General features: G+C 37.9%; 1 protein-coding gene across 1 annotated transcript; it reads left to right on the top strand.

Annotated features, from left to right (window-relative positions):
- The first annotated feature begins 349 nt into the window (after positions 1 to 349).
- iqcg (IQ motif containing G) lies at positions 350 to 25,069 on the top strand. Its single transcript, XM_016276693.1, has 9 exons — positions 350 to 572; positions 12,396 to 12,550; positions 12,585 to 12,695; positions 12,797 to 12,878; positions 13,135 to 13,296; positions 13,714 to 13,788; positions 15,427 to 15,558; positions 15,684 to 15,785; positions 24,621 to 25,069. Exons 1-9 carry the CDS (start codon positions 474 to 476, stop codon positions 24,726 to 24,728), a joined length of 1,026 nt encoding a protein of 341 aa, XP_016132179.1. The 5' UTR covers positions 350 to 473; the 3' UTR covers positions 24,729 to 25,069.
- Positions 25,070 to 25,563: the final 494 nt, after the last annotated feature.

The following is a 25,563-nucleotide window of genomic DNA, read 5'->3' as shown; positions in this document are numbered from 1 at the left end:
TATCTTAATTATGAACACACTGGTTTGTAGTGCAAACAGTTTTACCGTTTACGGCACTTTGTTATTATTCTTGTAGTTATTTGCGGTTAATGATCCGGAAGTCTCGCCCATAGGCTTACTTCCGCGTTGAAGAAATAGGTGGATAGGCTAATGTAAATTTAAATTAATAAAATAAAATAAAGAAACGCTCATTTTCAATTTTTACACTGTGTGTAGAAAATAATACATTATATAGTGGTCCAAATATATTGTGCATTAACATGAATTAAATCTGGTATAAAAAGAAAAAAAAAAGCCAACAAATATGTACATGTGAGCTGCGTACACGTGTTGTCATGACAACGGACACTGTAGCTACGGCAGGCAGCTAGTGTAGCTCTTTTTTCCACGGTTGATTTGTCTGTTGTTTTAGCTTGATAGAAAAAGAAACCGTTACTTGTTATTTTCCCATCTATTTGGTCAGATTACGCTGTATGATGTTTGTAGATGTGCTCAGAGCGTGTGCTGTGCTGCAGGACTGCGCTAATCAGCTGGCAGTGTTAGGAAACATTATGCACCCCGGAAAGGACACTGTGAGTAACATCATCAAACTTAAAACAACCTCATCATTTTCTATTTAAAGAACAGCAATTTGTTCTGTAACTACGTTGTAATTTCTTTTGTCATCTGCTAATGTTACATTGATCTGTGCGCTGTGCCTGTTGATGTTTATTCCTTTTGGGTGGGTTGCACCAATAAGGATTAAATTGGTTAAAGTTTAGAGCTAATTAAGACTTTGGTGATCTAGGTTTTAATTCGAGTTGTGTTGCACCACTTACTTTTAAACACAGGCTTGACCATTTATTCTTTAATTACAATATAATTAGTTTTGCTTTCAAACGCAATAGAACTTATTTAAAGGGGACGTGTTATGCAAAAATCACGTTTATGAGGTGTTTGAACACAGTTGTGTGGCCACAGTGTGTGAAAACAACCAGTCTATAATGGTAAAAATCCACCCACTCATTTTTTATATAATCCCAATAAATCATAAACAGTCTCTCTGATCACGCGATTCCAGATTTATCCTTATGTACACCTCACCGTAGGGAGAAATCCTGCCCATTTGTGACGATTTACGCCATATTAGCATAGACACAGCCATGAGTGAAAAGCAGCAGTCCGTCGTTACTGTTTTCTTGCTGTAGCTGCTGGAGATATACAATGCCAGCGCCAAAGAGGTATTACAAGTGTTGTGTTGTGAGATGCACCAACGAACATAGAAGTCATATTTTGTTTTCCAAATTGGCTTTCTGAAAGAGCTTCTTGGCACTCTGTAAGGCTAATGTTGCTAAAGCTATGCCTGTTTTCATGCTGCCTCCACGTACTACCAGAATGATAGTAAATAGGAATGTGGTATTTAAAAATTGCATATGAAAGCAATGTGAAGTCGATCTCTTGAATTTGTCAAGCTCATAATAACAAGTGGTACAAGTGGGAAGTTTGTGATAGCCCGCAAAGGCACCATGAGGCCAGCTGTGTTGTTATTTCTATTTTCCCCATCTGTGTAATTCATAAACAGGCATGCACACAGTACAATCAGATGACGGACTTTTAGCACATTAGGCGATCGTTAACCAATAAGATTGCAGTGCTTCTGGGAATGGAGAAAACTGAAATTAAGTATATAAAAGGAATAAAATAAATAGGGCTACACAAAATATATTTCTATAAAATAATTAGCCAAACAGATAAAAAAAAAAGAACATAATTTTGCTAACTTGCTGACTTGACATTCATCATCAAAAATTAAGCGTTAGCGTTAGTTCTGGCAGGTCACGTGAGTCAAGCTTGCATCAGCTGATCCTCAGCTGATCACATCTACCTATAGGAATACAACACCTATCGCTGCATTCCTATATAAGCTCTAGTCAGTATTATTCAGCAGCTTTACAGCATTTCCCCGGAGCAAATTAACCTCCTTCATCCCCAGCTCCTCCTTTCGCCACAGTCAGGACTTGGCTTTCTGATATTCCTTGCTGATCAGACTCCTTTATCTTGAATAAAGTGTTACAAGTAAATATCATTAAGTACATTAATGATATCTGCCTTGTTCTGTTCTGTTAACCCAAGGGGGGTTATTATTGCCGCTCTCCCTGCTCATTTATGACAGGCTGCATGGATGGGCAGGGAGGTTTTTGCCCAGAACAGAACCATACCGCCAAACCAAACTTTATGCTAAGTATCTATCATTTTGATGATAGTGGTCCTGACAGAAATGCATTTAACCAAACATAACTGCTTAATGTAAATGGTCCGCTATAAAATCAGTGTGCAGTGCCCAAACAAACATTACTGTGCATGTGAAGGAACATGAGTGACGTATAAGCCTTGTTTACATAATGAATAATAATAGTTTAGGAACCAAATGTTCCATAGCAAAAATGGAAACGTTTGGATTCTATTCGAATGAGAGAGGCTTGTGAGCCCAATGCCGTTTCAGTTTTGTTGTAAATAAGTTTATTTTAGCTTGACGTTTATTACAATGAATGCCACTATAGCTTAGTTTGTGTTTTATTGTATAGTTTACTATACAATTTTATAGCTACTTATTTTTCATTCTTGTTCTGTAATAGGCCTACCATTAAATTTAAAGAAGCCTATATTTTTGTTGTGGAGCGAGGGGAACTAAATAGGCTGTATGTTTATAATGTTTGGAAAAATGTTGCTATATTTACTGGTTTTTAATATACATTAATGTTTGCAATTACAAGGTTAATGCGTGTTTTTGGAGCAATTTCTCTTTCCTCTTTTTGACCGGGTTACGTTTCTCCATGTCGTAAACTCTAGGGGCAATGCTTTTAAACCGGGGTGTTTTTAGGGGCGTGCTAGTCAAATGACTATGATATTGCAGTGATATTTTCATGATCATTCTGACTGGCGGCATACAAAAGTTTTATGAATCACATGTGAACACTGTCGTAAGTTGATCTGTGCACTCGGATCTGCGATCATTTAACTAGATAAAGTTTGATGACAAATCTTGTGTTGGCTGGCATAAAAGTATAAGATAGTTTTAAAGGCTTGAAGTGAGAAGGTTTTACTCTCGGGTGTGCAGACAGAAAGTCAGATGAAGACAGGACAACCAATAAAAACTCAGAGAGACAATATTAGAGCACTTCAGACACCATTTTACCCTTAACAGACACTAATAAAACCACATGAAACCAGTTCAGTCCTTAATACACCACCTCAGACACAATTAGACCTCATAAGAGCACTATACACCACATCAGACCAAATAAATTTAAGCATTGCTGACATGTTAAACTAGTAGTTAGCATATCCAAAGATAAAAGTGTTGTGCTATGTTTGCTAGACGTTGCTAACATGTTTAGTATGGTTTAGCATGTCACTAGCACGTTACTGGCATGTTGTTAGCACATACTACCATTCTAACATGTTGCTAGCATGATTTAGAATCAATTTAAATGAATCAAAGTTTCGGAACGCATTGGAGTGTGTTCACTTAGATTCACACTTGCAAACTTGATAATTTAGTTGGTTATTTAACAGGGACAATGCTGAATAACATTACAGATGCTCTACGTACAGGCCAATGGCTAATTTGCAGCCCCAGTCAGTTCTAATCTTATATTCTTTGTTACATTACGATTGCAAACAGTATCATTATGTTCTATAAATTGTGTAATATTTATAGACAATATTCTCTGTCTTGTTAAACAAGCGTTATCGTCAATTGTTTTTGTGACACCTCAGATTATGTTCATCGTATCTTTTAGCTAACAAACATTCTGCTGTCAGCAAAATCTGAGAAAACGAATGAGATTTGAGACATTCAAGCACTTATCTGTTGTTGCCTAATATGCCTAACACAGCGGAACTGACAGAACAGAAGCTCTTGAGCCTGTTGGGAAATCAACTGCCAGAAAGCGGCTGACTGTTGCGTTGTAGTGCAGAACAGTGCCAAAAAGCCCTAACTGAGAAACAGGAGCATCCAGCAGGAAAGCCTTCTCCTTCTGTAAAGTTTAGTAGCCAAATTAGCAAGTGAGTGAAAAAGTTAATTTCATACATTTCATTCATTTAAAAAAAACGTAACAAATTATTCTCAGCTCTCCAGGCTGTGCCTAAATTGGTTGGATTTGCCACCAAAAATGAGGCACAGCACATGAAAGATTTGGTGGGGAACAAAAGCAGACTACAGTGGAGAGGCAGTGTGATTTTAGGCTGCCTCATCTCTTGACATAATGCCGGTGAATCTCGTTCAGTCTTGTACGTTACATCACTGTTTTGGCCAATGCACGCTCATGTCCCATTGGAGCAACAAGCACAAGCCACATAGCTAGCAACAAAATTACAACATTAATTCACATATTGTTAATTTAAAATCCATGATTACTTTCTATGGATTATTTACTGTAGGTACACTGCTGAATATAGCCGAATAGCTCTCATTCATTTTCATAGCTCTATGATATAGCTAACTGTAGGTTATAATGTTCTAAAAGCTATTTCTCATCCAGATTTTTGCCATTGTTTGATGGTTGTTCCTCCTAGCTGTGTTTTTCCTTACTTTAGCCTAACTGAAAACTCTGGGTTTTTACCCATGTTGAAAACCGGTACTTATCGAAACTGTTATCGATACTATTTGGTGCAAAAATGGAAGGGCCAAGTTTGCCCATCACTGGTTTAGTCCATTTACTGTAACTACACACAGAACACCGTGTTTCCCCACGGACCATTATTACTGACGCACAACCCGATAACCGCTGGACCAGACCATAGACTGTATAAAAACAGGGACCAGACTTTAAAAAAAAAGCGCTGGACATACTTAAGACCGTAAATCAATATGGTGGCTAGTTATAATGTCCCTACGTTAGCTATGTTTTGTGAAAGACTAAACACCATTGTGCATAAAAATACCACAGAAATAAAGTTAGTCAATATCACACGAAGAGTGCCAGTTTTCACCTCTAAAATCAGCATGATTACAAATGTGATTTTATTCAACAGTTCAATAAACAAGAAGGTAATTATTATGAGATTATGATATTATGTTTTAGACACTATATTGCCTTTCGTTCCTGAATGAATCAACCGTTTAAATGATTCGGTTCAATCGCAGTGACTCACTTCTTAACAGTGACTTGCTGCCACCTGCTGGCGGTTTTAATTTAACATTTAAAGTATCTTTTCGTTTTTAAAATAATTTTAAATATCAGTATTAAATGTTTTATGTTTAAAATAACGAAATATCATGTATGCATTTGTAACTGCAGGTTAAATGCGTTCATGTCCCTCTGTGTGGGAAATTCATCCCATGCAGCTTCTGTGTTTCCTGTGCATTGCAAAGATGAATTTTGATACTGATATAATTTGTTTGGTAAACCCAAATGTATTTTATTCTAATTGCCTGATTAAATGTAAGAATTTGACTCAAAAGATGATGCACACTTTTATAAAAAAAGGCTTAAAAATGCCCATAAAATGTAAAAACCAATTTAAACTTATTGGAACAGATTAATTTATATCACTGCTGTGAACTGACCTGCACACAGAATATGAAGGATATCAAAAACAAGTTTTACACACACACACACACACACACACACACACCAGTACGTATTGGGACATTTAAGAGGGTTTATTCTCCAAATAACTCTCATTTCATGTTGCAGAAAAATGTGTTTAGAAATTGTGAATGGACTCTTGTTCTTGTTCCAAGTTACCTTACTCTCCACTAATTTTTGCCTCTCACAAAAGCCACAAAGCCTTTCAAGAAGACAGTAAAGGCTTATGTCATGCTTGAGCTTTAGTTAGGCTGAAACTTGAAAGTTAAGTTGCACAACATAAATGCAATGTTTAGGTATTATTATTATTTGTATTACTATTATTTTGATTTATGCCTTAGTTTTAATTTTATACTGTTTACCTTTTTTAAAGTAATGTGACATTTATTTTTGTATTTATTTATTCATTTTTTATTTTTTTATTGATATATTTGTATTTGCATTTGTTATTATGTATTTGGCAATTAAATGGATTTAGTTTTCACGGTTATTAATGTATGCAATTTCAGCAATAAAAATGTTAATTTTACTAAAAAGAAAACAAATTAGTTGTTTATTTTAAGAGATCTATCTTATTATCTCTTGCATATTTAGTATTGCTCTTTAATAAAGAAAAATGACTTCTTATCCGATTACTCGATTAATCGATGGAATAATCTGTAGAATACTCGATTACTAAAATAATCGATAGCTACAGCCCTAAATGTGTCTCGCGAGTTTCAGTTGGAGCTGGTGCCGGAGCCACGAGACATAATTGCTTTAGGTAGATGTTGTGTTTTGTTAGTAAATGTTTCATTATATTATTAGTGTTGCCTCCTTTGTTCACTATTACACTACTGCATATATTGCATCTGACACTAGTGTCACTTAGTTTTGTAACGTGAGCCCACACTTTCGAAAGTTTCTCTCTTGCCGCGATGACTGATTGCACGCAAACACACACCGCACATGTGCATGGATATCACATGCACGTAGAGCAAACGTCGGCCACATCATTCAGTAAAGAAAAATGACAAGCAGCAGCTTCTAATTCGTCATTAACATTGAAGTATATGGAGATAAAACAGTATTGTTTGTCCTGAAGCTTATTTTGTACTGGTCCAAGAAAATACCGGTTCTCGGTACCCATCCCTACATTGAACACATCCAGTTTTTTTTTTTTTGCTTTTCGACAGGGAGTATTATTCCTCTAATTTTACCACTATGATTTCTGGCTTATAAGTATGACAAATAAAACCCTTTTTGTTTTAGAATATTCTATATCTTTATATCACATATATGAATAATAGGGAACAAAACATGTTCTGTAAATTCGCTCCAAAATAAAATAGAAATAATGAAAAAAGGGAGGCAACATATTTTAAAGAATAGAGTGAGAAATTTTAGAACTTTTTTTGAAAACATAATTTCAGGGTATTAACATACAACAAACAGTCACAATATAACTCAACATAACTTTGAGGCAGCACTGTCTCATCACTGTCTTCTCTAATTCTGAGGCAGCATTTATGGGAACCTTTTTGGGAGCTCTTGTAGCAGGGGGTTCAGACAGAGACCATTAGGGCAGCCATTACAGGAATCTTAATCAGTAGCAGGAAGTAGCAGTAAATCTCAGTAGCGGGAACCTCTGTGGTGGAATGACAGTACAATTTGGTGCTGGGTGAACATGACATGGTGGATAGCGCAGAGACCAGAGCAGTCATTGCAGGAACTGTTGGGGTGTCCACAGAAACTTTAGGGAGCACTCATAGCAGGGCAGTCAATATAAAGAGTTCTGGAACTGCAGGAACTGTTGGGGTGTCCACAGAAACTTTAGGGAGCACTCGTAGCAGGGCAGCCAAGATAAAGAGTTCTGGAACTGGAGCAACCTACACAGAAAGCACTGAGACAGGCATGACAGGAGTGTCTGGGGCCTTGAGCACACATTACTGGGAGCTCAAACTCTGGAGCAGCCTTTACAATCTTTGGGATGTCCATGGCAGGAGGAGATCTTTTCTTGAACTACTGGTACCTAAAAAAATATCACATGGAACACAGAAGCCTGGGACATCCATGAGATCCAGCCTGAGACACACATTTCATGGAGCATAGCATCTGGGACAGCCATGAGAAGTCCATCTGAGACTGAGCAGACAGGCACCTTTAGGTGGCCATAGCATGAACCTGCTAGTCAGCCTTTAGAGAACATCTAGCTCAGCTCATGTCGCAGAGACTTCAGAGTCCAGGACAAGCTTTTGAGAGTGTGCAGACATGACAAGGAGCTCTGAGACCATGTAGACACGACAGGAACCACCGGGAAACCGTGGTACCACAGCAACTGGTACCCCACAGCAGCATAAGAACCTCTGGGACATCAAAGCTTGAACTTGTGGGCAATAAGGAGAGGAAACCCAAAAGGAACCAGAGCGGTGGAGACTCTGGAACCAGTCAGACATGATGGAGAGTGCCATGGAGAACTAGCTATGCATAAATATAGACATCCCCAAGCAAGCAGTACCACCAGACACAAATATTGCTGCTTCAAGCCATGGCGCCAGATGCAACCATGGCCTGCCTGCCCCGTAAGATTCTGAGACTCTGCAGCTCATTTTCTTACCGACTTACATGAGGACCTAAAACAAAATAGAAAGCAAAACATTGCCTAAATACATTAAACTTCTTAATTTCTTCCCAATCAAAATGACCAACAATAGCAAAAATTGGCTGATTTTACGCTCAGTACCTGAAACCAGTCATGGTGGAGCATCTTCCCTAGATTGAGTTGTATAAAGTTGTACTCTTTCTCTTTCTCTTACCTTCGGATGTTTAGTCGTGATTATCAGTTCTTTATTATTGAACTGAGGCGCGCTACAGCTGTCATGTGTATGTTCCCGTTTAGTTCCTGTTGTCCTTATTTGGTCCTTCCAGTTCCTTTTCCCATTATTAGTATCACCTGTTCCTTGTTATTAGTTATCCCCATCACCTGTCTGCCTCTCGTTATCTGCCCTATTTAGTTTTAGCCTGTTCTGTTCACCCTTGTCTGGAATTGTTTGTCAACTCCTTGTGCTATGTGTGATTCCCTGAAAAAAATAATTAAACTCCTTTGTTTTGTACTCCTGGTCTCCTTGTTCCTTGCTCCATGCTCCTCACAGTAGTGACCCGGGACAGAATTCCAGACCAAACAAAAAGTGAGCAGCGACTGAAATTTTTTTTTTTGTTTTCCTTGTTTTCCCCACGACTATGGAAATTGCTGCTCGCTTCTCCGCCTTAGCTCGCCTAGATCTCCCCTTTGTCGAGGATTCCTGGGAGTTCTGCAGGCTTGCCGCAGCTACGGCCCTTGATGCCACCATTAATTCTCTGTTCTGGCTCTGGGCCAACTACCATCGCCCCGTGGACCTCCCAGACACCACGGAACTGAGCTGGAGGGAAGGAATTCTCCGGTGTCTGGAGAGCATCCGGCCCCGAGCCAGAACCAGCCCGCCATCCATGGCTTATGCAAGCCCGCCGCCCGTGGCCTACTCTAGTTCACCGGCCGTTAATATGGCAAGCCCTACGAACATTAATATGGCAAGCCCACCATGCGTTCATGAGGCCCCAGTGTCGGTTCCAGCCCCAGTGCCTGCTCCTCGTAAGCGCCTTCCAGACCTCGCTCCAGTGTCTGCTCCAGCCCCAGTGCCTGCTCCTCGTAAGCACCTTCCAGACCTCGCTCCAGTGTCTGCTCCAGTCCCAAAACTCACTCCAGTGCCAGCTCCTTGAAAGCGTTTTGCTGTGCCTGCTCCTCCAGAGCACCCTCCAGTGCCAGCACCACGTAAGTGCTACCCTGATCCCGAGTTAAGCCCAGGAAGGGCTTCTGATCCCCAGTTCAGCCCAGGAAGGGCTCCTGTTCCCAAATATAGCCCACAGAGGGCTCCTGTTTCCCCCGTTAAGCTCAGGGAGGGGCCCCACATATCTACGTCACCGTGGAAATATTAGCATAATGCCGCCCAAATGTGCACGCAAAGAAAGAAGGCGTGGTTTCAGGAACAGAAGTAGTGTTGATGCAGCCATGTCAGGGAGACGCTGTGTGATGCAGTGCAAAGCAAAAGCACTTTATTTGGCCTTCCGGAAGTAGATGCAATTAGGAATCATTGGTTAAGATTTATTTACAACAGAACAGCACAACCCAGATGTTCAAATTTGTGCAATGCATTTTATGGACGACAGTTTTTTTTTTAACCTAGAAGAGTACAAGGCTGGCTGTGCACAAATACTATTTCTAAAAAATTAAAAAAAAAATAGGGTCAATTCCGACTTTGCAATGACAATCTGGCTCTTCTGAATCAGCAACTGTAAGTATGTTTTGCTATTAGTTTAAGTATTTGTTATTGACTGTTCAAATGCGGAGTTTTGCGCAGCGCAGAGTAACGTGTCGTGTGTGTGTGTGTGAGGGGAAAAGGGTCACATCACAGGAGAGTGAACTGCCTGTCAGAAATCATAGCACGTCAGTTGTCTTAACCGCGGCTTGTGTACTGCATCATCACTGTGTCTGTCACGCGACTCTGTTGCCCTTTCGGGCTTGAACTGATGGTAAAACTAACGACATTATTAACTGTCTTGATATTTACTTTGAAAGCTGAAGCTCGCGATTATGGTAAGGGGCGTTACATTTCCGACGCGTGCTTGTGGTGTTCGGCCAATCACAATGCACTGGGTCAGCTGGCCAATCAGAGCAGATTGCGCTTGTCAAAGGAGGGGGCTTTGTTGAAAACGACATGTTTGAGAGAGGCGGGGCATAGAGGACCTACAATAATGGACAGTATTTTAAAAATAATGTGTTTTTTGAACATTAAAGCATGTCAACATATTATGTTATACCAAATACACAAAATAATGATCTTTAAAATAGCATCATATGACCCCTTTAAGCCCAGGGAGGGCTCCTGTTCCAGAGTATAGTCCACGGAGGGCTCCTGTTCCCCAGTTAAGCCCAGGGAGGGCTCCTGTTCCCCAGTTAAGCCCAGGGAGGGCTCCTCTTCCCCAGTTAAGCCCAGGGAGGGCTACAGATCCCCAGTTAAGCCCTGGGAGGGCTCCTGATCCCCCGCATAGCCAAGGGAGGGCTCCAGCCCCAGGGCTCGCTCCAGTGACCGCTCCTCGTAAGCGCTTTCTAGAGTGCCATCTAGTGCCCGCTCCTCCAGAGCACCCCCCAGGATTCCTAGATTTCCCTAAGAAATTTTTTTTGGGGGGGCCATATACCCGTGGCCGAGCCAGCTAAGGCCATGGAGGATCCGCCATGGCCTTCTGAGTCCCCTGCTCCGCCATGGCTCCCTGATCTGCCACCCCTCCCTGATGGTACTATTATGGCACGTGACGCGCCGTCCGGGAGGGGGGCGATCTGTCATGTGTATGTTCCTGTTGTCCTTATTTGGTCCTTCCAGTTCCTTTTCTCATTATTAGTATCACCTCTTCCTTGTTAATAGTTATCCCCATCACCTGTCTGCCCCTAGTTATCTGCCCTATTTAGTTCTAGCCCGTTCTGTTCTCCTTTGTCTGGAATTGTTTCTCAACTCCTTGTGCTACGTGTGATTCCCTGAAAAAAAGAATTAAACTCCTTTGTTTTGTACTCCTGGTCTCCTCGTTATTCGCGCTGTGTTCCTCACAGTAGCGACCCGTGACAACAGCGTTTATGGCATTTATTGTTTAAATACTGCAATACAATGGACAGAATTTGAAATCTGAGACTTTGTTTCATATTATAAGTACCAAAGCACAATGCTTATTGCGATTTTTTTGGATGGGAGGTACCCTTCAATGTTCCGTCCATTAACTGAAAACAGGCTAGACTAATCGATTCTTGCGATTTAAGAATCGATATCGTTTCGTAAAACTGAGAATCGATTATAATCGAGATATCGATATTTTTTTACCCAGCCCTACTTCGTAGGTTGCAGCCTTCTGTTTGAGAGGCACCCATAGATAAGCTTTGTTGAACTGAAACCGGCTCTGAATGAGTAGTTGATTCCCCTTGATGGGATCGTTTCCCAACGCCTCGGAATCGATTCTTTATGGAATCGATTCCCAACCCTAGTTTCTACGTCTCTGTCATTTTAAATGAGTGCTGTCTGTCATTGTGTCTTTAATAATTTATTTGCATGATTTTAATGTAATGCCATAACAATAATACGTTTTGATTTTAAAAAATCTAATGAAAATAACATTTGAAAATAACAAATGAAAATAAGTATGTCTTCACTTTCCATTTTTCCTGGATTAAAACAATGTAGTCTGATGAGGGGTGAAAACCTTACGGTGGATGGGGTAAGCCCCCCTTAAAAGGGCCTAGCGATGCCCCTGTTCATTGTTGAACTTTAAAAGTTAAAATAGTAGTAATAGTTGTATAACTGATGAACCTTAAATAACTGGATACATTTTACAAAAACTTGTCCACGTCTCAATTTGAAATTAAAAATTTAATGTAATTTTCACAATTACAGCAATCAATGCAGGATGAATATGAGTATTGGTGGCAAGATGCTCTTAGTTGTCATGAAAATAATTTCTTTCATATAATTTTGACTGGACATGTTCTTGACAGGTTTCATGAGACTGACTCAACTTATAGCACATATTAGACGGTCCTCTTGTTGTAACTTGAGGTCAAGTGTCTTGATCAAGGACAGAATAGGGATAGTTCCTTGTTGGGTTTGAAAATACAACCGTTATTGCCAGTCCAGACTCCAGCTCTTTAATCGCCAAACAATAGTAACAATAGTCTCGTAGTAAACATGCCATCCTTCTTGTTTTTTATCTCCCAATCCTGTTTTTCTATTTTTTTTTACTACATTCTATATCACTCTCTTTGTTTAGCAGCAAAGGACGGAACTGCATCTGAAAACAGCTCGACTGATGGCTGGGAGCAGTTTGTCTGATTTCACAGGAGAATTACACCAATCCCAAAAGCAACTTAGTATTCAGGAGAGGCTATTTACTCCTGACAACCTGGCCAAAGTGCAGAAAGACAGGTGAGTACACATTTCTCTAGTTCATTTATTTCAGTAATTCAACTAAAATTGTGGACCTGCAGGAGAAGAACTCTTCTCAGAGTCTCTTTTCAGCAGTAGAAGAGCAGCGGAAGAAGAAAGCCCAGCTTCTGGACATAATAAACAGGTCTTAACATGAAGTGACCAATCATTCACCCCAACATATCACATGATTATAATATATAACCTAAAACAGTGAATATGCATCACATTGTACATAAACCGTAGGGAGGAAGAGGGTCGACTCAGGATTAAAGCACTGCAGAAAGAGTTACTTGACATTCACAAGCAAAAAACAGAGGAGTGTGTGGTAATCACCTATTTTTTTACATACAAACTTTTTATTAATTAATATTTAATTTGACTTGAACACCATTTATGTAATATTCCCACAGTTTTGATTTTACTGTGCATAATATAGAGATGTTTGAACAATATGACAATTGTATCAAAGTTGATAGAAAAAAAGTATGGCATCGTCTTCACCTAAGAACTTTGGTCAAATATTTTAGACAAATATGCATGTGGCTTTTGCAGTCTAGCTGAAAAGACTGTTTTCTTCTCAGAGGCTTGAAGAGTTGGTGGCCTACCTGAGAGACCAGGTACAAGACATAAGGGTGCTGTCAAACCGACAAGGGAAATTCGTGAATAGCTGTGCTGAACAGCTGGTCTGCCAGGGACTGAAAGTCAACAGTCACAAAGAGAAGGAACTGGAGGATGAAGTTGGGGTGTGTGTCTATGTAGCTGCATCATTTTGTGCCCTAGAAACTACATAGAACACTATAGCAACACCCTTGTGTCAGCCCAGAATATTTATCCAACACTTAAAGCTGTTATACAAAAGAAGATATTTTGAAGAATGTTGGTGTCCATTAAAGCATTTGAGCCACACCTCTTGATGCTCTTATTGAAGAAATATTGAAGAACAAAAAAAGGAATAATGGTATATTGTGTAGATGTCGATTCCTAGGTACTTTTAACTGTTGAAGACACTGCCACTATTGAACAATATGTTCAACTGACAGATGTCAGTAATTTCATAAATTCAGAGTAAATTCAATTACAAGTTTAATAAGTCATAATTATAGTAATTACAATAATTCTAACATACCCACATACATACACATTTTAATATGCACTCTCAGATGCTGCAAGAGAGAACTGAAGAGGAAAAGAATGTTCACATGGAGTTGGAGACCTTCTTAAAAAGACAGCATGCAGTGAGTGAAGTACAACTTTATTTTATGAAGTGTAATTCATAAAGCTTTGTAAAACAAACTAGATTTGTACTTACAGGGTTGTGTACCTGTGAGAACTGAAGGTAGTACTCTAGTTGGTGTTGAACATGGGCATCCAATCCTGCTTCTGGAGGACCACGGTGCTCTGCAGTGTTCAGCTCCAACTCTGAATGAACTAATAAAGGTCTTGATGATTACTAGGTGCTTCTCAGTTGGAAGGTTGCATTCTATCGAGGTTGCATCCTGCTTAATCCAGTACCTCCGAGGTTTCAAAATATGCAGAAAGAAGGATGCAAAATGAATGCTGCTCTCCAATGATCCTTCAAATTCAGACAGCCTTCAACAACGCTTTATGAAGTTGCAGCCAAGATATGCTGCCTTTAGATAAAATAAAATAAAACACCCACACAACAGACTTTCAGGAAAGTGTATTGGGGCAGGTTGGAGCTAAAATCTGCTGGATATTGGCCCACCAGGAGCAGGATTGGATACCCCTGTTACAGAGCCTGACATAATAATACCTAGGTAAACACCATATGACAACCTATGGGCTTTTTCAAAAACTATTAAGTGTTTGGAAAGCACCTATAGAAATGTGTTTCTAATTTATACTGTATTTAAATAATTTAGCTCTCATGTTAATGGTTATGATGAACAACACTTAATTTCCCTTACTGCTCTAATTTACCAGGAAAGATATTCCAAACAACAACAAAACTCACCACTTAGAAAATAAGTAGCTAGTCACAACTGTTTCCTGAAACTGTAGTAACATGATCGTTGGTTTTAACTGCCGTTAAAGACAATAATACCTTTTGCCAATTAGCCAATGAACAGATTCAAGATCGCAATGAATGTCAGATTAGTATAGTTAATTTCCACAAACAACAGAAAGATGTTAATTTTAACATGTAAGCAATTGGAGTGCATGTTTATAGACATGCCGATCCTTCAATCAGCAGCTTTCTCCACAATGTAATTTCTCCAAAATGCTGCTGTAATCAACAGTGCATCTGAGGAATACTTTACTATTTTTGTTTGTTTAGCTTTATTTAATGATTAATTCATTGTAGATTTAAATGGAATGAAATATATAGAATGTACTGCATGTTAGTGTGTTTATTTTGCCCAAGAGCATGAAGTCCACACCATACTAACAATAAACTCTACTTCTAACCACAGGTTGTTGTTCCAACAACAGAACTTTGCAATTGTTGGAACTACCCTGGCATCTGAATTTGCTTATTTTTCTACTGTATAGTAGGCAAAAAAAATTATAATTTACAGTATGAGACGAATGAGTAGTATATCCAAATTCAGTGTACTCATGAAATAATAAACATTGATCTGATAAAAGTAAGTTTGAAACCAATTGTTACCAGACAGTATGTGATTTCGGATACAATTATGGTTTCAGTAAAAGGCAAATCATTGAACTATGTTGGTAACAACAGAACTTGCAACCACAGTTTGGCTGACAATGCATTTTGGAATGCACACTGGAATTCTGAAGTCTCAACAGAATTTCCATGCTGCTCTCAGCAAACTTTACTAAAATTAAAAATCTTTACTAATGACTTTGGAATTTATTGCTGTCACTGAACTTGTTGTGCCTAAAAGAACTTACAGGAGAAGTTACAGTTTTGGATCCAGCGGTATGAAAAAGACATGGAGAAGAAGGAGCAAGAGATCACTGCTCTACAGAATAAAAGAAACGTCAGCCAGGCACGAATTCAGGAGCTGTCCAAGAAGGTTTTTATATAAAGCACATCAGCGCTACATGTTTACTGTCTCCTGATATTAATTCCTTTCAGAATTATTTTTGATAAAGTATTGATTAGCACTGGCAAATTGTAAAATACCTTTTTGTACCTCAGTGCAGAGACATGCAAGAAGTTATCATTGAGGACAGGACGGAGAAGGAATGCTTGCGTGCACAGCTGGAGAAGGAGCAGAAGGAGAGAGATGCAGCAACTAAGGTAAAATCTAGCTTCATAGATTCTAGGAAAAGTAGGTCAAAGGAAAATGACTATGAGAAGGTATATCATTTTATTATGTAATTACTTTTGAGCAGTATATGATGCAAATTGGTATTTCAGGGCTTTATGGAACTGAACCCTGTATGCAAAAGAACTGCAGTCTTCTTTAAATTGTTTGTGGAAAACAGACAGTTTTGATCAACTTGCATGTGTACAATTCAGAATTTAATTGAGAATTTCAATTCAGTCCCTGTAGTTGAGTTTAATTAGGGGTCAAGCACGGAATGGTGCGTTCATAGTATTATTCTTCTTCTGTTTCTTCTGCTTCTTCTTTTTCCGCTCTTGAGTCTATGGCAGCCCATAGAACCGCCTGCGGTAAAGTTCTGAAAATCGTTCTAGACAAGGGGTTTTCCAGCTTTTAGGACACCCCCACCTCCCCCCATTTGTCTAATTTCACACAGAATTCTGACAGTGTGGTTGAGTTGAACAGATTTGATGACAGACTCACTGTGCTTTTGATGAAAGGGTTACGAACCCAGTCAAATGGAGGGTATTAAAAGGGTCATGAACCACCTCTGTTTTTTATTTTGTACTGTCCTCTGAGGTCTACTTATAATGTTATCACGATTTTGTTATCATAATTTAGAAATAATAGGCTATTTTCTGTCCTGTTTTTACCCCCTTCATCAGAATGCTCTGTTTAAATAGGCGTGATGGATTGTAGACTTGGAAGTAATCCCACTGCAATGATTGGCTTGTGTATGTTCGACAATCTACATCCTTCACAGATGGACGCTGCTGTGATTTAGGTTAAAAGCGCATAAATACTCAGTACATATCAAAAACGATCTGTTTAACAAACCAATAGTGATCACATAATGAAAGCAGTTACTCTCACACTTGTGTGTTGCGACATGTCTGTCAGATCCAATATAGTTGGCACAGCATCATCTTTTAGTTTCAATCTTTTAAAAAAAAACCTGCATCGAAATGTGCCTTGTTTGTAAACAAATCCACGGTAAAATGAAGTTAAACAAAGGAGTTCTTACTGACGCGGTCAGGAACTTCATTAAAAAAAAGTTCATTCACTCTTTCCTAACGTTGGGATCAGAAGGAAAGCAACACAAACAATGCAAAGTTTTGAGTTCTGAAACTTTCAGGATGTTTTTTTATAGTACAGTGACCTCTTATATGTCAAAAAGTCAAGGGAATTTTGGTTTCTCAGTTCATGACCCCTTTAAGTCTATCAAAAATGTCAAACAGGTATGCAAGATCTGTGAGCCACTTCAGGTCAGTAAAATAATTTGCAAAGGAAGATCCATAATCATGCAGAAAAATCCTCAGTTCATCACGCAATGAAAATATCCGCTGCAGTACTTTCCCTCTAAAGAGCCATCTTACCTCCGTGTGCAAAAGTAACAATTCATATTCTGACCCCATTTCTTTGCACAACAGGCCAAACAGTCTTGATTTTCTGGGTTGAGTCTTTATGAAATGTACAATTTGTGTTGCTGTTTTAAGCACTGCGCTCAACTCTGCAGGAAGAGTTTTTGCTGCAAGGGCCTTTCTGTGAATCATACAGTGGGTGAAACGAACATGCGGAGCTACTTCACGAACCAAAGTCCTTTATTTTCCCCTAACATTGATCCCGCTCCATCTGTGCACACACTAGGGGTTGAATGACTTCTGATTTTTTTAAAGTCGACTTTTATGTGATGAAAGTTGAGTAGAAGTCGACTAGTTGCTGATGACATCATTAATGAACAAATAAGTCTGGAGCTGTGACAAACACCTTGTGCACAGCTATGGCATATGACACAGCGCTTTGGGTCGTTATATTTCTCACAGATTTCTGCTCGTTCTAAATCAGATACAGATAAAGTAGCACAGTAAAGATTACATTCTTATAAATGCATTGAGAGCGATTGCGTGTGTGAATTAATTCTACCTGGCAGTGTCTCTCTACTAGAGAAGCTGTGCGATTTAGTTATTAAGAAATATATGCTTGAACTTTTCAGTTTCTAAGCTATTTTATTGAGAAATCACAGAACAGTGTTGACAATACATTTCCGCGCTGAATGATTCTGTGCGCTCGCGATGTGTGCATGATGTATGAGCTACTTCTGTAGCCTATGTGTGTGCGTTACAGTGCAGCAGCGCATTAGATTAGAATGGCGATTAACTTACCTGTACAATAAGCTGTTTAAAACGTGCATTCTCCTGTTCAATTTCGAGCATTCAGTAATATAATCACACATGTCTTGTGGAGCGCTTTCAGAGTATGCATTTATTTGTCATTTTAACTGTTTGGAAACAGAGCGTAAATGTGGAAGTCATTCAAAGATTTCTTATCCTGTTGTGCCCTCTATAGGACCAGTGACTAGTCGACGTCAAGTTTAAAGCGTCACGGCAGAGCATTGAAGTCGATTAGTCGGTGCAACCCCTAGCACACACCGACACTGTTGTCCCAACAAAGACCAAGTTCATTCAGTTTTTTCCAGTGCTGAGCAAAATAGAAGATTCTCAAGCAATTTTCTCTCATGACGGTAGCTGACAAATACAAGTAGTTTGAATTACCAATTAACATTTGACATTTGACGTTGGTTGCCATTTCAGTGATACGCCGGCTTATGGTGTTGTCTGATTGTGGAATTTGTTCAATGTCACTTGCATTCTTATCTCCAAACATAGTTCTACAGATGGCCATTGCTGCTGGATGAATGAGGCTGTCTGCAATTGTATGAGGTTTTTTGGCCTTGGCAGCGAAATGCACCACCTCATATGAAGCAGTAAGTGCTTTTACTGGCAGAGTGGTTTGGCTGGTCATAGTTTGTTTTTGACTTGCTAATGCTGATTCTTTATGGCGAAAAAAGTCAAACAGTTTATTGTTTTAACATTAGATGTTTGGTTTGAAAGTGACGTATCAGTTTCACAGGTTTCAAACTGTCATTTGCAAGTAGGGTTGCAAAGTGGTGGAAAATTTCCGGAAACTTTCCAAAAATCCCTGGAATATAAAAAAAATAAAAAATCTGGAAAGTTTCCAAAATTTCTGGAATATTTCCGAAATTTGCTGGAAATGTTCCACCTTTTTGCAACCCTATTTGCAAGCACCTCTGAACTTACAACACACTATGAATGTGGTTCGTTATTAACTGTGATGCACGTGAATTCGTATTTTATGTACTGTTTATCATACTTCCATCGTTTTGATGCACACAGGCCTTTGGTTTTTGCAAATATTCCTCTCTGTGTGGAGATCCCTGTGGACGTGGAGTGTTCGTCATCAGTTTGAAGTCGTAATGCTATATCTGATCTTGTGGTCAGATGTTATAATGAAATTTCCAAAAATGCTAATATCTTTTGAGTATATTAGTCTATTGTAATGAAATTCAGAGAACATAGATACCAATTTTGCTGTAGTCAGCTGAACTTCCTGTCCACCATTTTGATTTATGCTGAAACCCTACTTTTTAAAACTCCTCCCAGATTTTCACCAAATTTGATGCAGATCCTCTTTAGACCATGCTGGCAAAAATGTATGGATTTTGTGTCAATATACAAAACTGTTATTGTTTAACGCAGCCACAAATTTGCTGGAATGATGCCAAACTGCGTCTGAGGCTATATCTCTGTATCTTTGACATATTGACAACAAACTTTGTACTGTATGTGCCATTGCCACCCTACACTGACCACGACACATCAATTTGGTAACAGCACCACCTATTGGTCAAAAGTGATAAACCATTCATATGAAGCCATAAACCATTAATAATGAAATTTCCAAAAATACGGATAACTTTTGATTATATTAGCCTATTGTAATGAAACGGCTCAATATATTCTTTGGGTCATTCCGAGATCATAGATACCATTTTTGCCATAGTCGGCTGAACTTCCTGTCCGCCATTTTTATTTATGTTAAACACCTACTTTTCGAACTCCTCCTAGACCATTTGTCCAATTTTCACCAAGTTTGACTCAGATCATCTTCAGACTATGCCAACAAAAAGTTGTGGATTTTGTGTTGATATAAAAAAGGGTTATCGTTTAATGCATCAATGAATTTGCTATAATGATGCCAAACTGCATCTCAGGATATATCTCTGCAAAGCTTTGCCATATTGACACCAAATGTTATATGTGTGATTAGCTATGTTTCCATCCACCTATTTTATGCACATTTTGGTGTATTGCATAAAAAAATGCTGGATGGAAACTCCAAGATGCGCATAAATGTAAAAAATGTACATAAAAAACTTATGCGCACATTTGAGTAGGATAAACTTTTTATCCGATAAAAAAAAATGTGCATAAACTATGATGGAAACATATTTACTGAATAAATTCCTCCATGCACATCGAAAAAGTCATGTGACTTTGCGCTATGAGACGGGATAACTTGACTAACCAGTGGAACGATCTCGTTCACAGCATCTATATGAGCAAAGTCTGTTGTCAAAGTATTTCTGTATAATTGTCTTACACGACTGCGTTCCTAAACAGCAGCATTCACCTCCGAAAGCAATGACCGCATTTATTGTGTTTCATCTGCTCGCTCTGAGGTGCAAGTAATTTATCATATATGAAAATTATTATATTCAGTGGCTTCTCCTAGTTTTCTTAGTGATATTTAGTGCCAGTTTACCAGGAAGTGATGATTTTGTTCTCATTGACTCGTTGGATGGAAACGGTGCTTTATTCACAAATGTTTTATGCAATATTCTAGTTTTGCGCATAAGTTTAATTTGAATCTTTGGATGGAAACATAGCTATTGTCACCTCAAACTGACCGCACCACATCAATTTGGTAACACCGCCACTTATTGATCAAAAGTGATAAACCATTAATATGAAGCCATTAACCAATGATAATGAAATGTAAAAAAAAAATGCTAATAGCTTATAAACAGTTTTGCCTCTTGTCATGCGACTGGTCTTGTTAGATTGCTTGAATTATGCCTAGAACATTGATACCAATTATACCATAATCAGCTGAACTTCCCGTCACCATTTTAATTTATGTTAAAAACCTCCTAGACCGTTGGTCCACTTTTTACCAAATTTGACTCAAATCATCTACAGACCATGCCAGCAAAAAGTTATGTATTTCCTATAGATAGACAAAACTGTTTTAGTATACCACATCAATTAAGCTAATGGCATGATGCCACATTGACTCGAGGCTGTATCTCCGCAATGCTTTGCATGTGTCGTTGTCACCTTACTCTGACCAAACCACATCAGTTTGGTCACAACAACACCTATAAATCTTTCAGTCACATTACTAGTGACTATATTTGCTCATCGAGGCAGTGGGTCTAATGTTCCCAGCCATGTTGGCATGACTTATCTTGCCTTCTTTGTGCTTGGCCCCTTAATTGCTGCTTGCAGCTATATTTTGAATTGAGGTAGTAAATAGGAATTATGGGTTCTGACATGTATGAAGAAAGAATTAAATAAAATTCAAATAATCTGTGTGTTTATATTTGTGTGTATGTATGATTGCGTATGTATTGTAAAAAAATCATTATTTTATATTATTAAATATTTTTATTTTAACAACATTGAAAAATTTATTTCACACATCTGGGAATAAATAGGCATAGCAAATGCTTTCAACTAGGCCTGTTTACATCAAGAACAAAAACAATACCGATAACTATAATGATAATCATATTGGGATTCAACCTAACAGACAACAACATGTTTATTGTCAATGTACCCTTCAGTTACGTTACGTTTACGTAATTGCAGCAATTTTGTTTGGCTGTAATTGTTTTTATTGTTCATCAGCTGGGAAAAAAAACAGATTAAAGGGGTCATAAACTGCCTTTTATTTTATTATGTTATACTGTTCTCTGTGGTCCACTTATAATGTTATCAATATTTTTACATAAAAAACATAGTAATTTAGATGTAATAGGTTATTTTCTGTCTTGTTTTGACCCACCTCATCGGAACACTCTGTTTGAATTGGCGTGGTGGATTGTAGACTCAGAAGTAATCCCACTGCTATGATTGGCTAACAGTCGTGTATGTTTGACAGCCTACATCCTTGCTGACAAGATGGACACTGCTGTGATTTAGGTTAAAAACACATTTATACTCAGTACATACCGAATGATCTGTAATAGCAGACAAAGCAATGATGATCATGTAAAGATGATCATGTAATGAAAACAGTTACTTACACTTGTGTGTTGTGACATTAGTGTCAGATCCTATATAGTCGGCACAGTATAAATCTTTTAGTTTCAATCTTTCTGAAAATCCTGCATCGAATTGTGCCTTGTTTGTAAATGAATCCACAGTAAAATGAAGTGAACTAGGGAACAAAGTTCTTACTGTCGTGGTCTGTCACTTAATTAAAAATAAAGTTCATCAAAGTTTAAAAATGCTAATAGCTTATAAACAGTTTTGCCTCTTGTCATGCGACTGGTCTTGTTAGATTGCTTGAATTATGCCTAGAACATTGATACCAATTATACCATAATCAGCTGAACTTCCCGTCACCATTTTAATTTATGTTAAAAACCTCCTAGACCGTTGGTCCACTTTTTACCAAATTTGACTCAAATCATCTACAGACCATGCCAGCAAAAAGTTATGTATTTCCTATAGATAGACAAAACTGTTTTAGTATACCACATCAATTAAGCTAATGGCATGATGCCACATTGACTCGAGGCTGTATCTCCGCAATGCTTTGCATGTGTCGTTGTCACCTTACTCTGACCAAACCACATCAGTTTGGTCACAACAACACCTATAAATCTTTCAGTCACATTACTAGTGACTATATTTGCTCATCGAGGCAGTGGGTCTAATGTTCCCAGCCATGTTGGCATGACTTATCTTGCCTTCTTTGTGCTTGGCCCCTTAATTGCTGCTTGCAGCTATATTTTGAATTGAGGTAGTAAATAGGAATTATGGGTTCTGACATGTATGAAGAAAGAATTAAATAAAATTCAAATAATCTGTGTGTTTATATTTGTGTGTATGTATGATTGCGTATGTATTGTAAAAAAATCATTATTTTATATTATTAAATATTTTTATTTTAACAACATTGAAAAATTTATTTCACACATCTGGGAATAAATAGGCATAGCAAATGCTTTCAACTAGGCCTGTTTACATCAAGAACAAAAACAATACCGATAACTATAATGATAATCATATTGGGATTCAACCTAACAGACAACAACATGTTTATTGTCAATGTACCCTTCAGTTACGTTACGTTTACGTAATTGCAGCAATTTTGTTTGGCTGTAATTGTTTTTATTGTTCATCAGCTGGGAAAAAAAACAGATTAAAGGGGTCATAAACTGCCTTTTATTTTATTATGTTATACTGTTCTCTGTGGTCCACTTATAATGTTATCAATATTTTTACATAAAAAACATAGTAATTTAGATGTAATAGGATATTTTCTGTCTTGTTTTGACCCACCTCATCGGAACACTGTTTGAATTGGCGTGGTGGATTGTAGACTCAGAAGTAATCCCACTGCTATGATTGGCTAACAGTCGTGTATGTTTGACAGCCTACATCCTTGCTGACAAGATGGACACTGCTGTGATTTAGGTTAAAAACACATTTATACTCAGTACATACCGAATGATCTGTAATAGCAGACAAAGCAATGATGATCATGTAAAGATGATCATGTAATGAAAACAGTTACTTACACTTGTGTGTTGTGACATTAGTGTCAGATCCTATATAGTCGGCACAGTATAAATCTTTTAGTTTCAATCTTTCTGAAAATCCTGCATCGAATTGTGCCTTGTTTGTAAATGAATCCACAGTAAAATGAAGTGAACTAGGGAACAAAGTTCTTACTGTCGTGGTCTGTCACTTAATTAAAAATAAAGTTCATCAAAGTTTATTGTTTGGTTTCTGCATAGACCTGCGTTTGCTGCTCTTGTCATTTACCTACTATGTGTGCGAATCGGTGGGTGGGGCTAAACAGGCAGCAATGTAGAAGCAGGTTGATCTTCTGTGGAAGCGGGGTTTAGCCGTTTTGAGTTCTGAAACTTACAGGATGTTTTTATTGCACAATGACCTCTTATATATCAAAAGATCAAGGGAATTTTGATTCTCATTTCATGACCCCCTTAAAGGTGAATGACACAGACATAACGTCAGCAGGGATCACTCATTCTTCATTAAATAATTAATAAACAGTTACTTTTTGCTGAAATACATAATACATGCTCATGGTACATATATCTGACAGTATATAGATTGTTTATGTTGCTACACACAGTAATACAAAGATAGTGAAAATGGTTATGTCCATGCTTTATCATAAACAAATCACGGACCAACCAGTTTCATGGACCAGAACTATCCATTTTATAATTAGGCTTATTATCATTACAGTTATGTTTCTTGGTGTGAACAGGCTTTTAGAGCAATGCAATTCCTTCTGTATTGCTGCTGAATTTCTTTACTTAATAAATTAATTTTCTTGTCATTCCAATTGAAATTCTTCATGCTGTGGGTTGTGCCAATTTTTAAATTCTAACCTTTAACCAATCCTGTTGATACATAGTACATTTCTTGTCAACATGTTAAATTGCCGACACCAACAATACTTACACATTTAATAATAAAAAAAAAAAAACTTTTGTTCCTAAATCAGAAAAATAAAAGGTATAAAGTATTTAAAAATATATATACCGGTAGTTGCCTACACACTTTTGGTGCTTGGCCCCTATAACTAAACAGAATAATCAATACATTTGCAATATGAGGGAGAAAAAAATAACTATAACTAATCCTTGATGCACTTGTTTCTCTATTTCATGTATCACTTTTCAGATCCAGGCCTGGTGGCGAGGGACTCTTGTACGTAAAGGAATAGGTTCTCCTAAGAAAGACAAATCCAAGTCTAAAGGTGGCAAAAAAGGCAAAAAGAAGAAGAAATAATGACTGTGACAATACAAGTTTTTAGTGGCTGCAATATATAAATTAATTACAAAAGGCAAATAAATCTTTGCAAGAGCAGCGGCAGAGTGAGTGTTTGTAAATCAAAAGTGTATTTTTAAGATTTTTACTTCATTATCTCAGAGTTGGTTCATGAGTCATTACCAACCAGCATATTTAGATAGTTTAAGCTTAAAACAGAACCGACTACACCCCCTGGTCATTTTACCCAAGAGAAATACTAATTATAAGTGATTATAGGTAACTCTAAAAGGTCACACAGGTTAGTTTTACTAGACAGAGATGTGGGTTTATATACAAACACAATGGAAATAAAAATGAACTAGAACTGGTTAAAGTGTGCGAGGTGGTCTTCTTTCTTAAAATTGTTTAAAAAAATTTAGCATTACATCACTTGCTCTCTGCAGTGAATAAATGCCGTCAGACATTTAAAAATATCACAGTGGTCCACAAGTAATCCCCATGACTCCAGTCCATCAGTTAACGTCTTGCAAAAAGCTATTTGTAATCAACAAATCTATCGAGACATTTTTTACTTTAAATCATTGCTTTTAGCCAAAATATGAGTCCTATATCAATAACATTGCTATCTTCACATAAATGAAATCAACCTTTTTTATACAAAAAAATTATAGATATAATAAAAATGTGAATAAAATAACATTCCTTGCTGACATCTGAAGATAATGGCTGCTTATGGGGTAACCTACTGTAAATTACTGTGAGATTATCTGAAATATTCTATATTTAGTGCTTGTAGTACAAGACGTCTGAAAAGTGACATCTTGTGGTCAGATTATGTCTTGCATCAACGGCA

Source organism: Sinocyclocheilus grahami, unplaced genomic scaffold (genome assembly GCF_001515645.1).
Source record: "Sinocyclocheilus grahami isolate Dianchi unplaced genomic scaffold, SAMN03320097.WGS_v1.1 scaffold105.1, whole genome shotgun sequence".
Taxonomy (NCBI): Eukaryota; Metazoa; Chordata; class Actinopteri; order Cypriniformes; family Cyprinidae; genus Sinocyclocheilus; species Sinocyclocheilus grahami.
The sequence above is the reverse complement of the archived record's forward strand: the minus strand, read 5'-3'. Positions and strand labels throughout refer to the sequence as shown.

Coding starts and splice junctions, on each gene's coding strand:
- iqcg (XM_016276693.1), top strand. CDS start 474: ATGATGTTTGTAGATGTGCTCAGAGCGTGTGCTGTGCTGCAGGACTGC. Junction 13,789..15,426: donor TCTTAAAAAGACAGCATGCA/GTGAGTGAAGTA, acceptor TGTGCCTAAAAG/AACTTACAGGAGAAGTTACA. Junction 15,559..15,683: donor TTCAGGAGCTGTCCAAGAAG/GTTTTTATATAA, acceptor TTTGTACCTCAG/TGCAGAGACATGCAAGAAGT.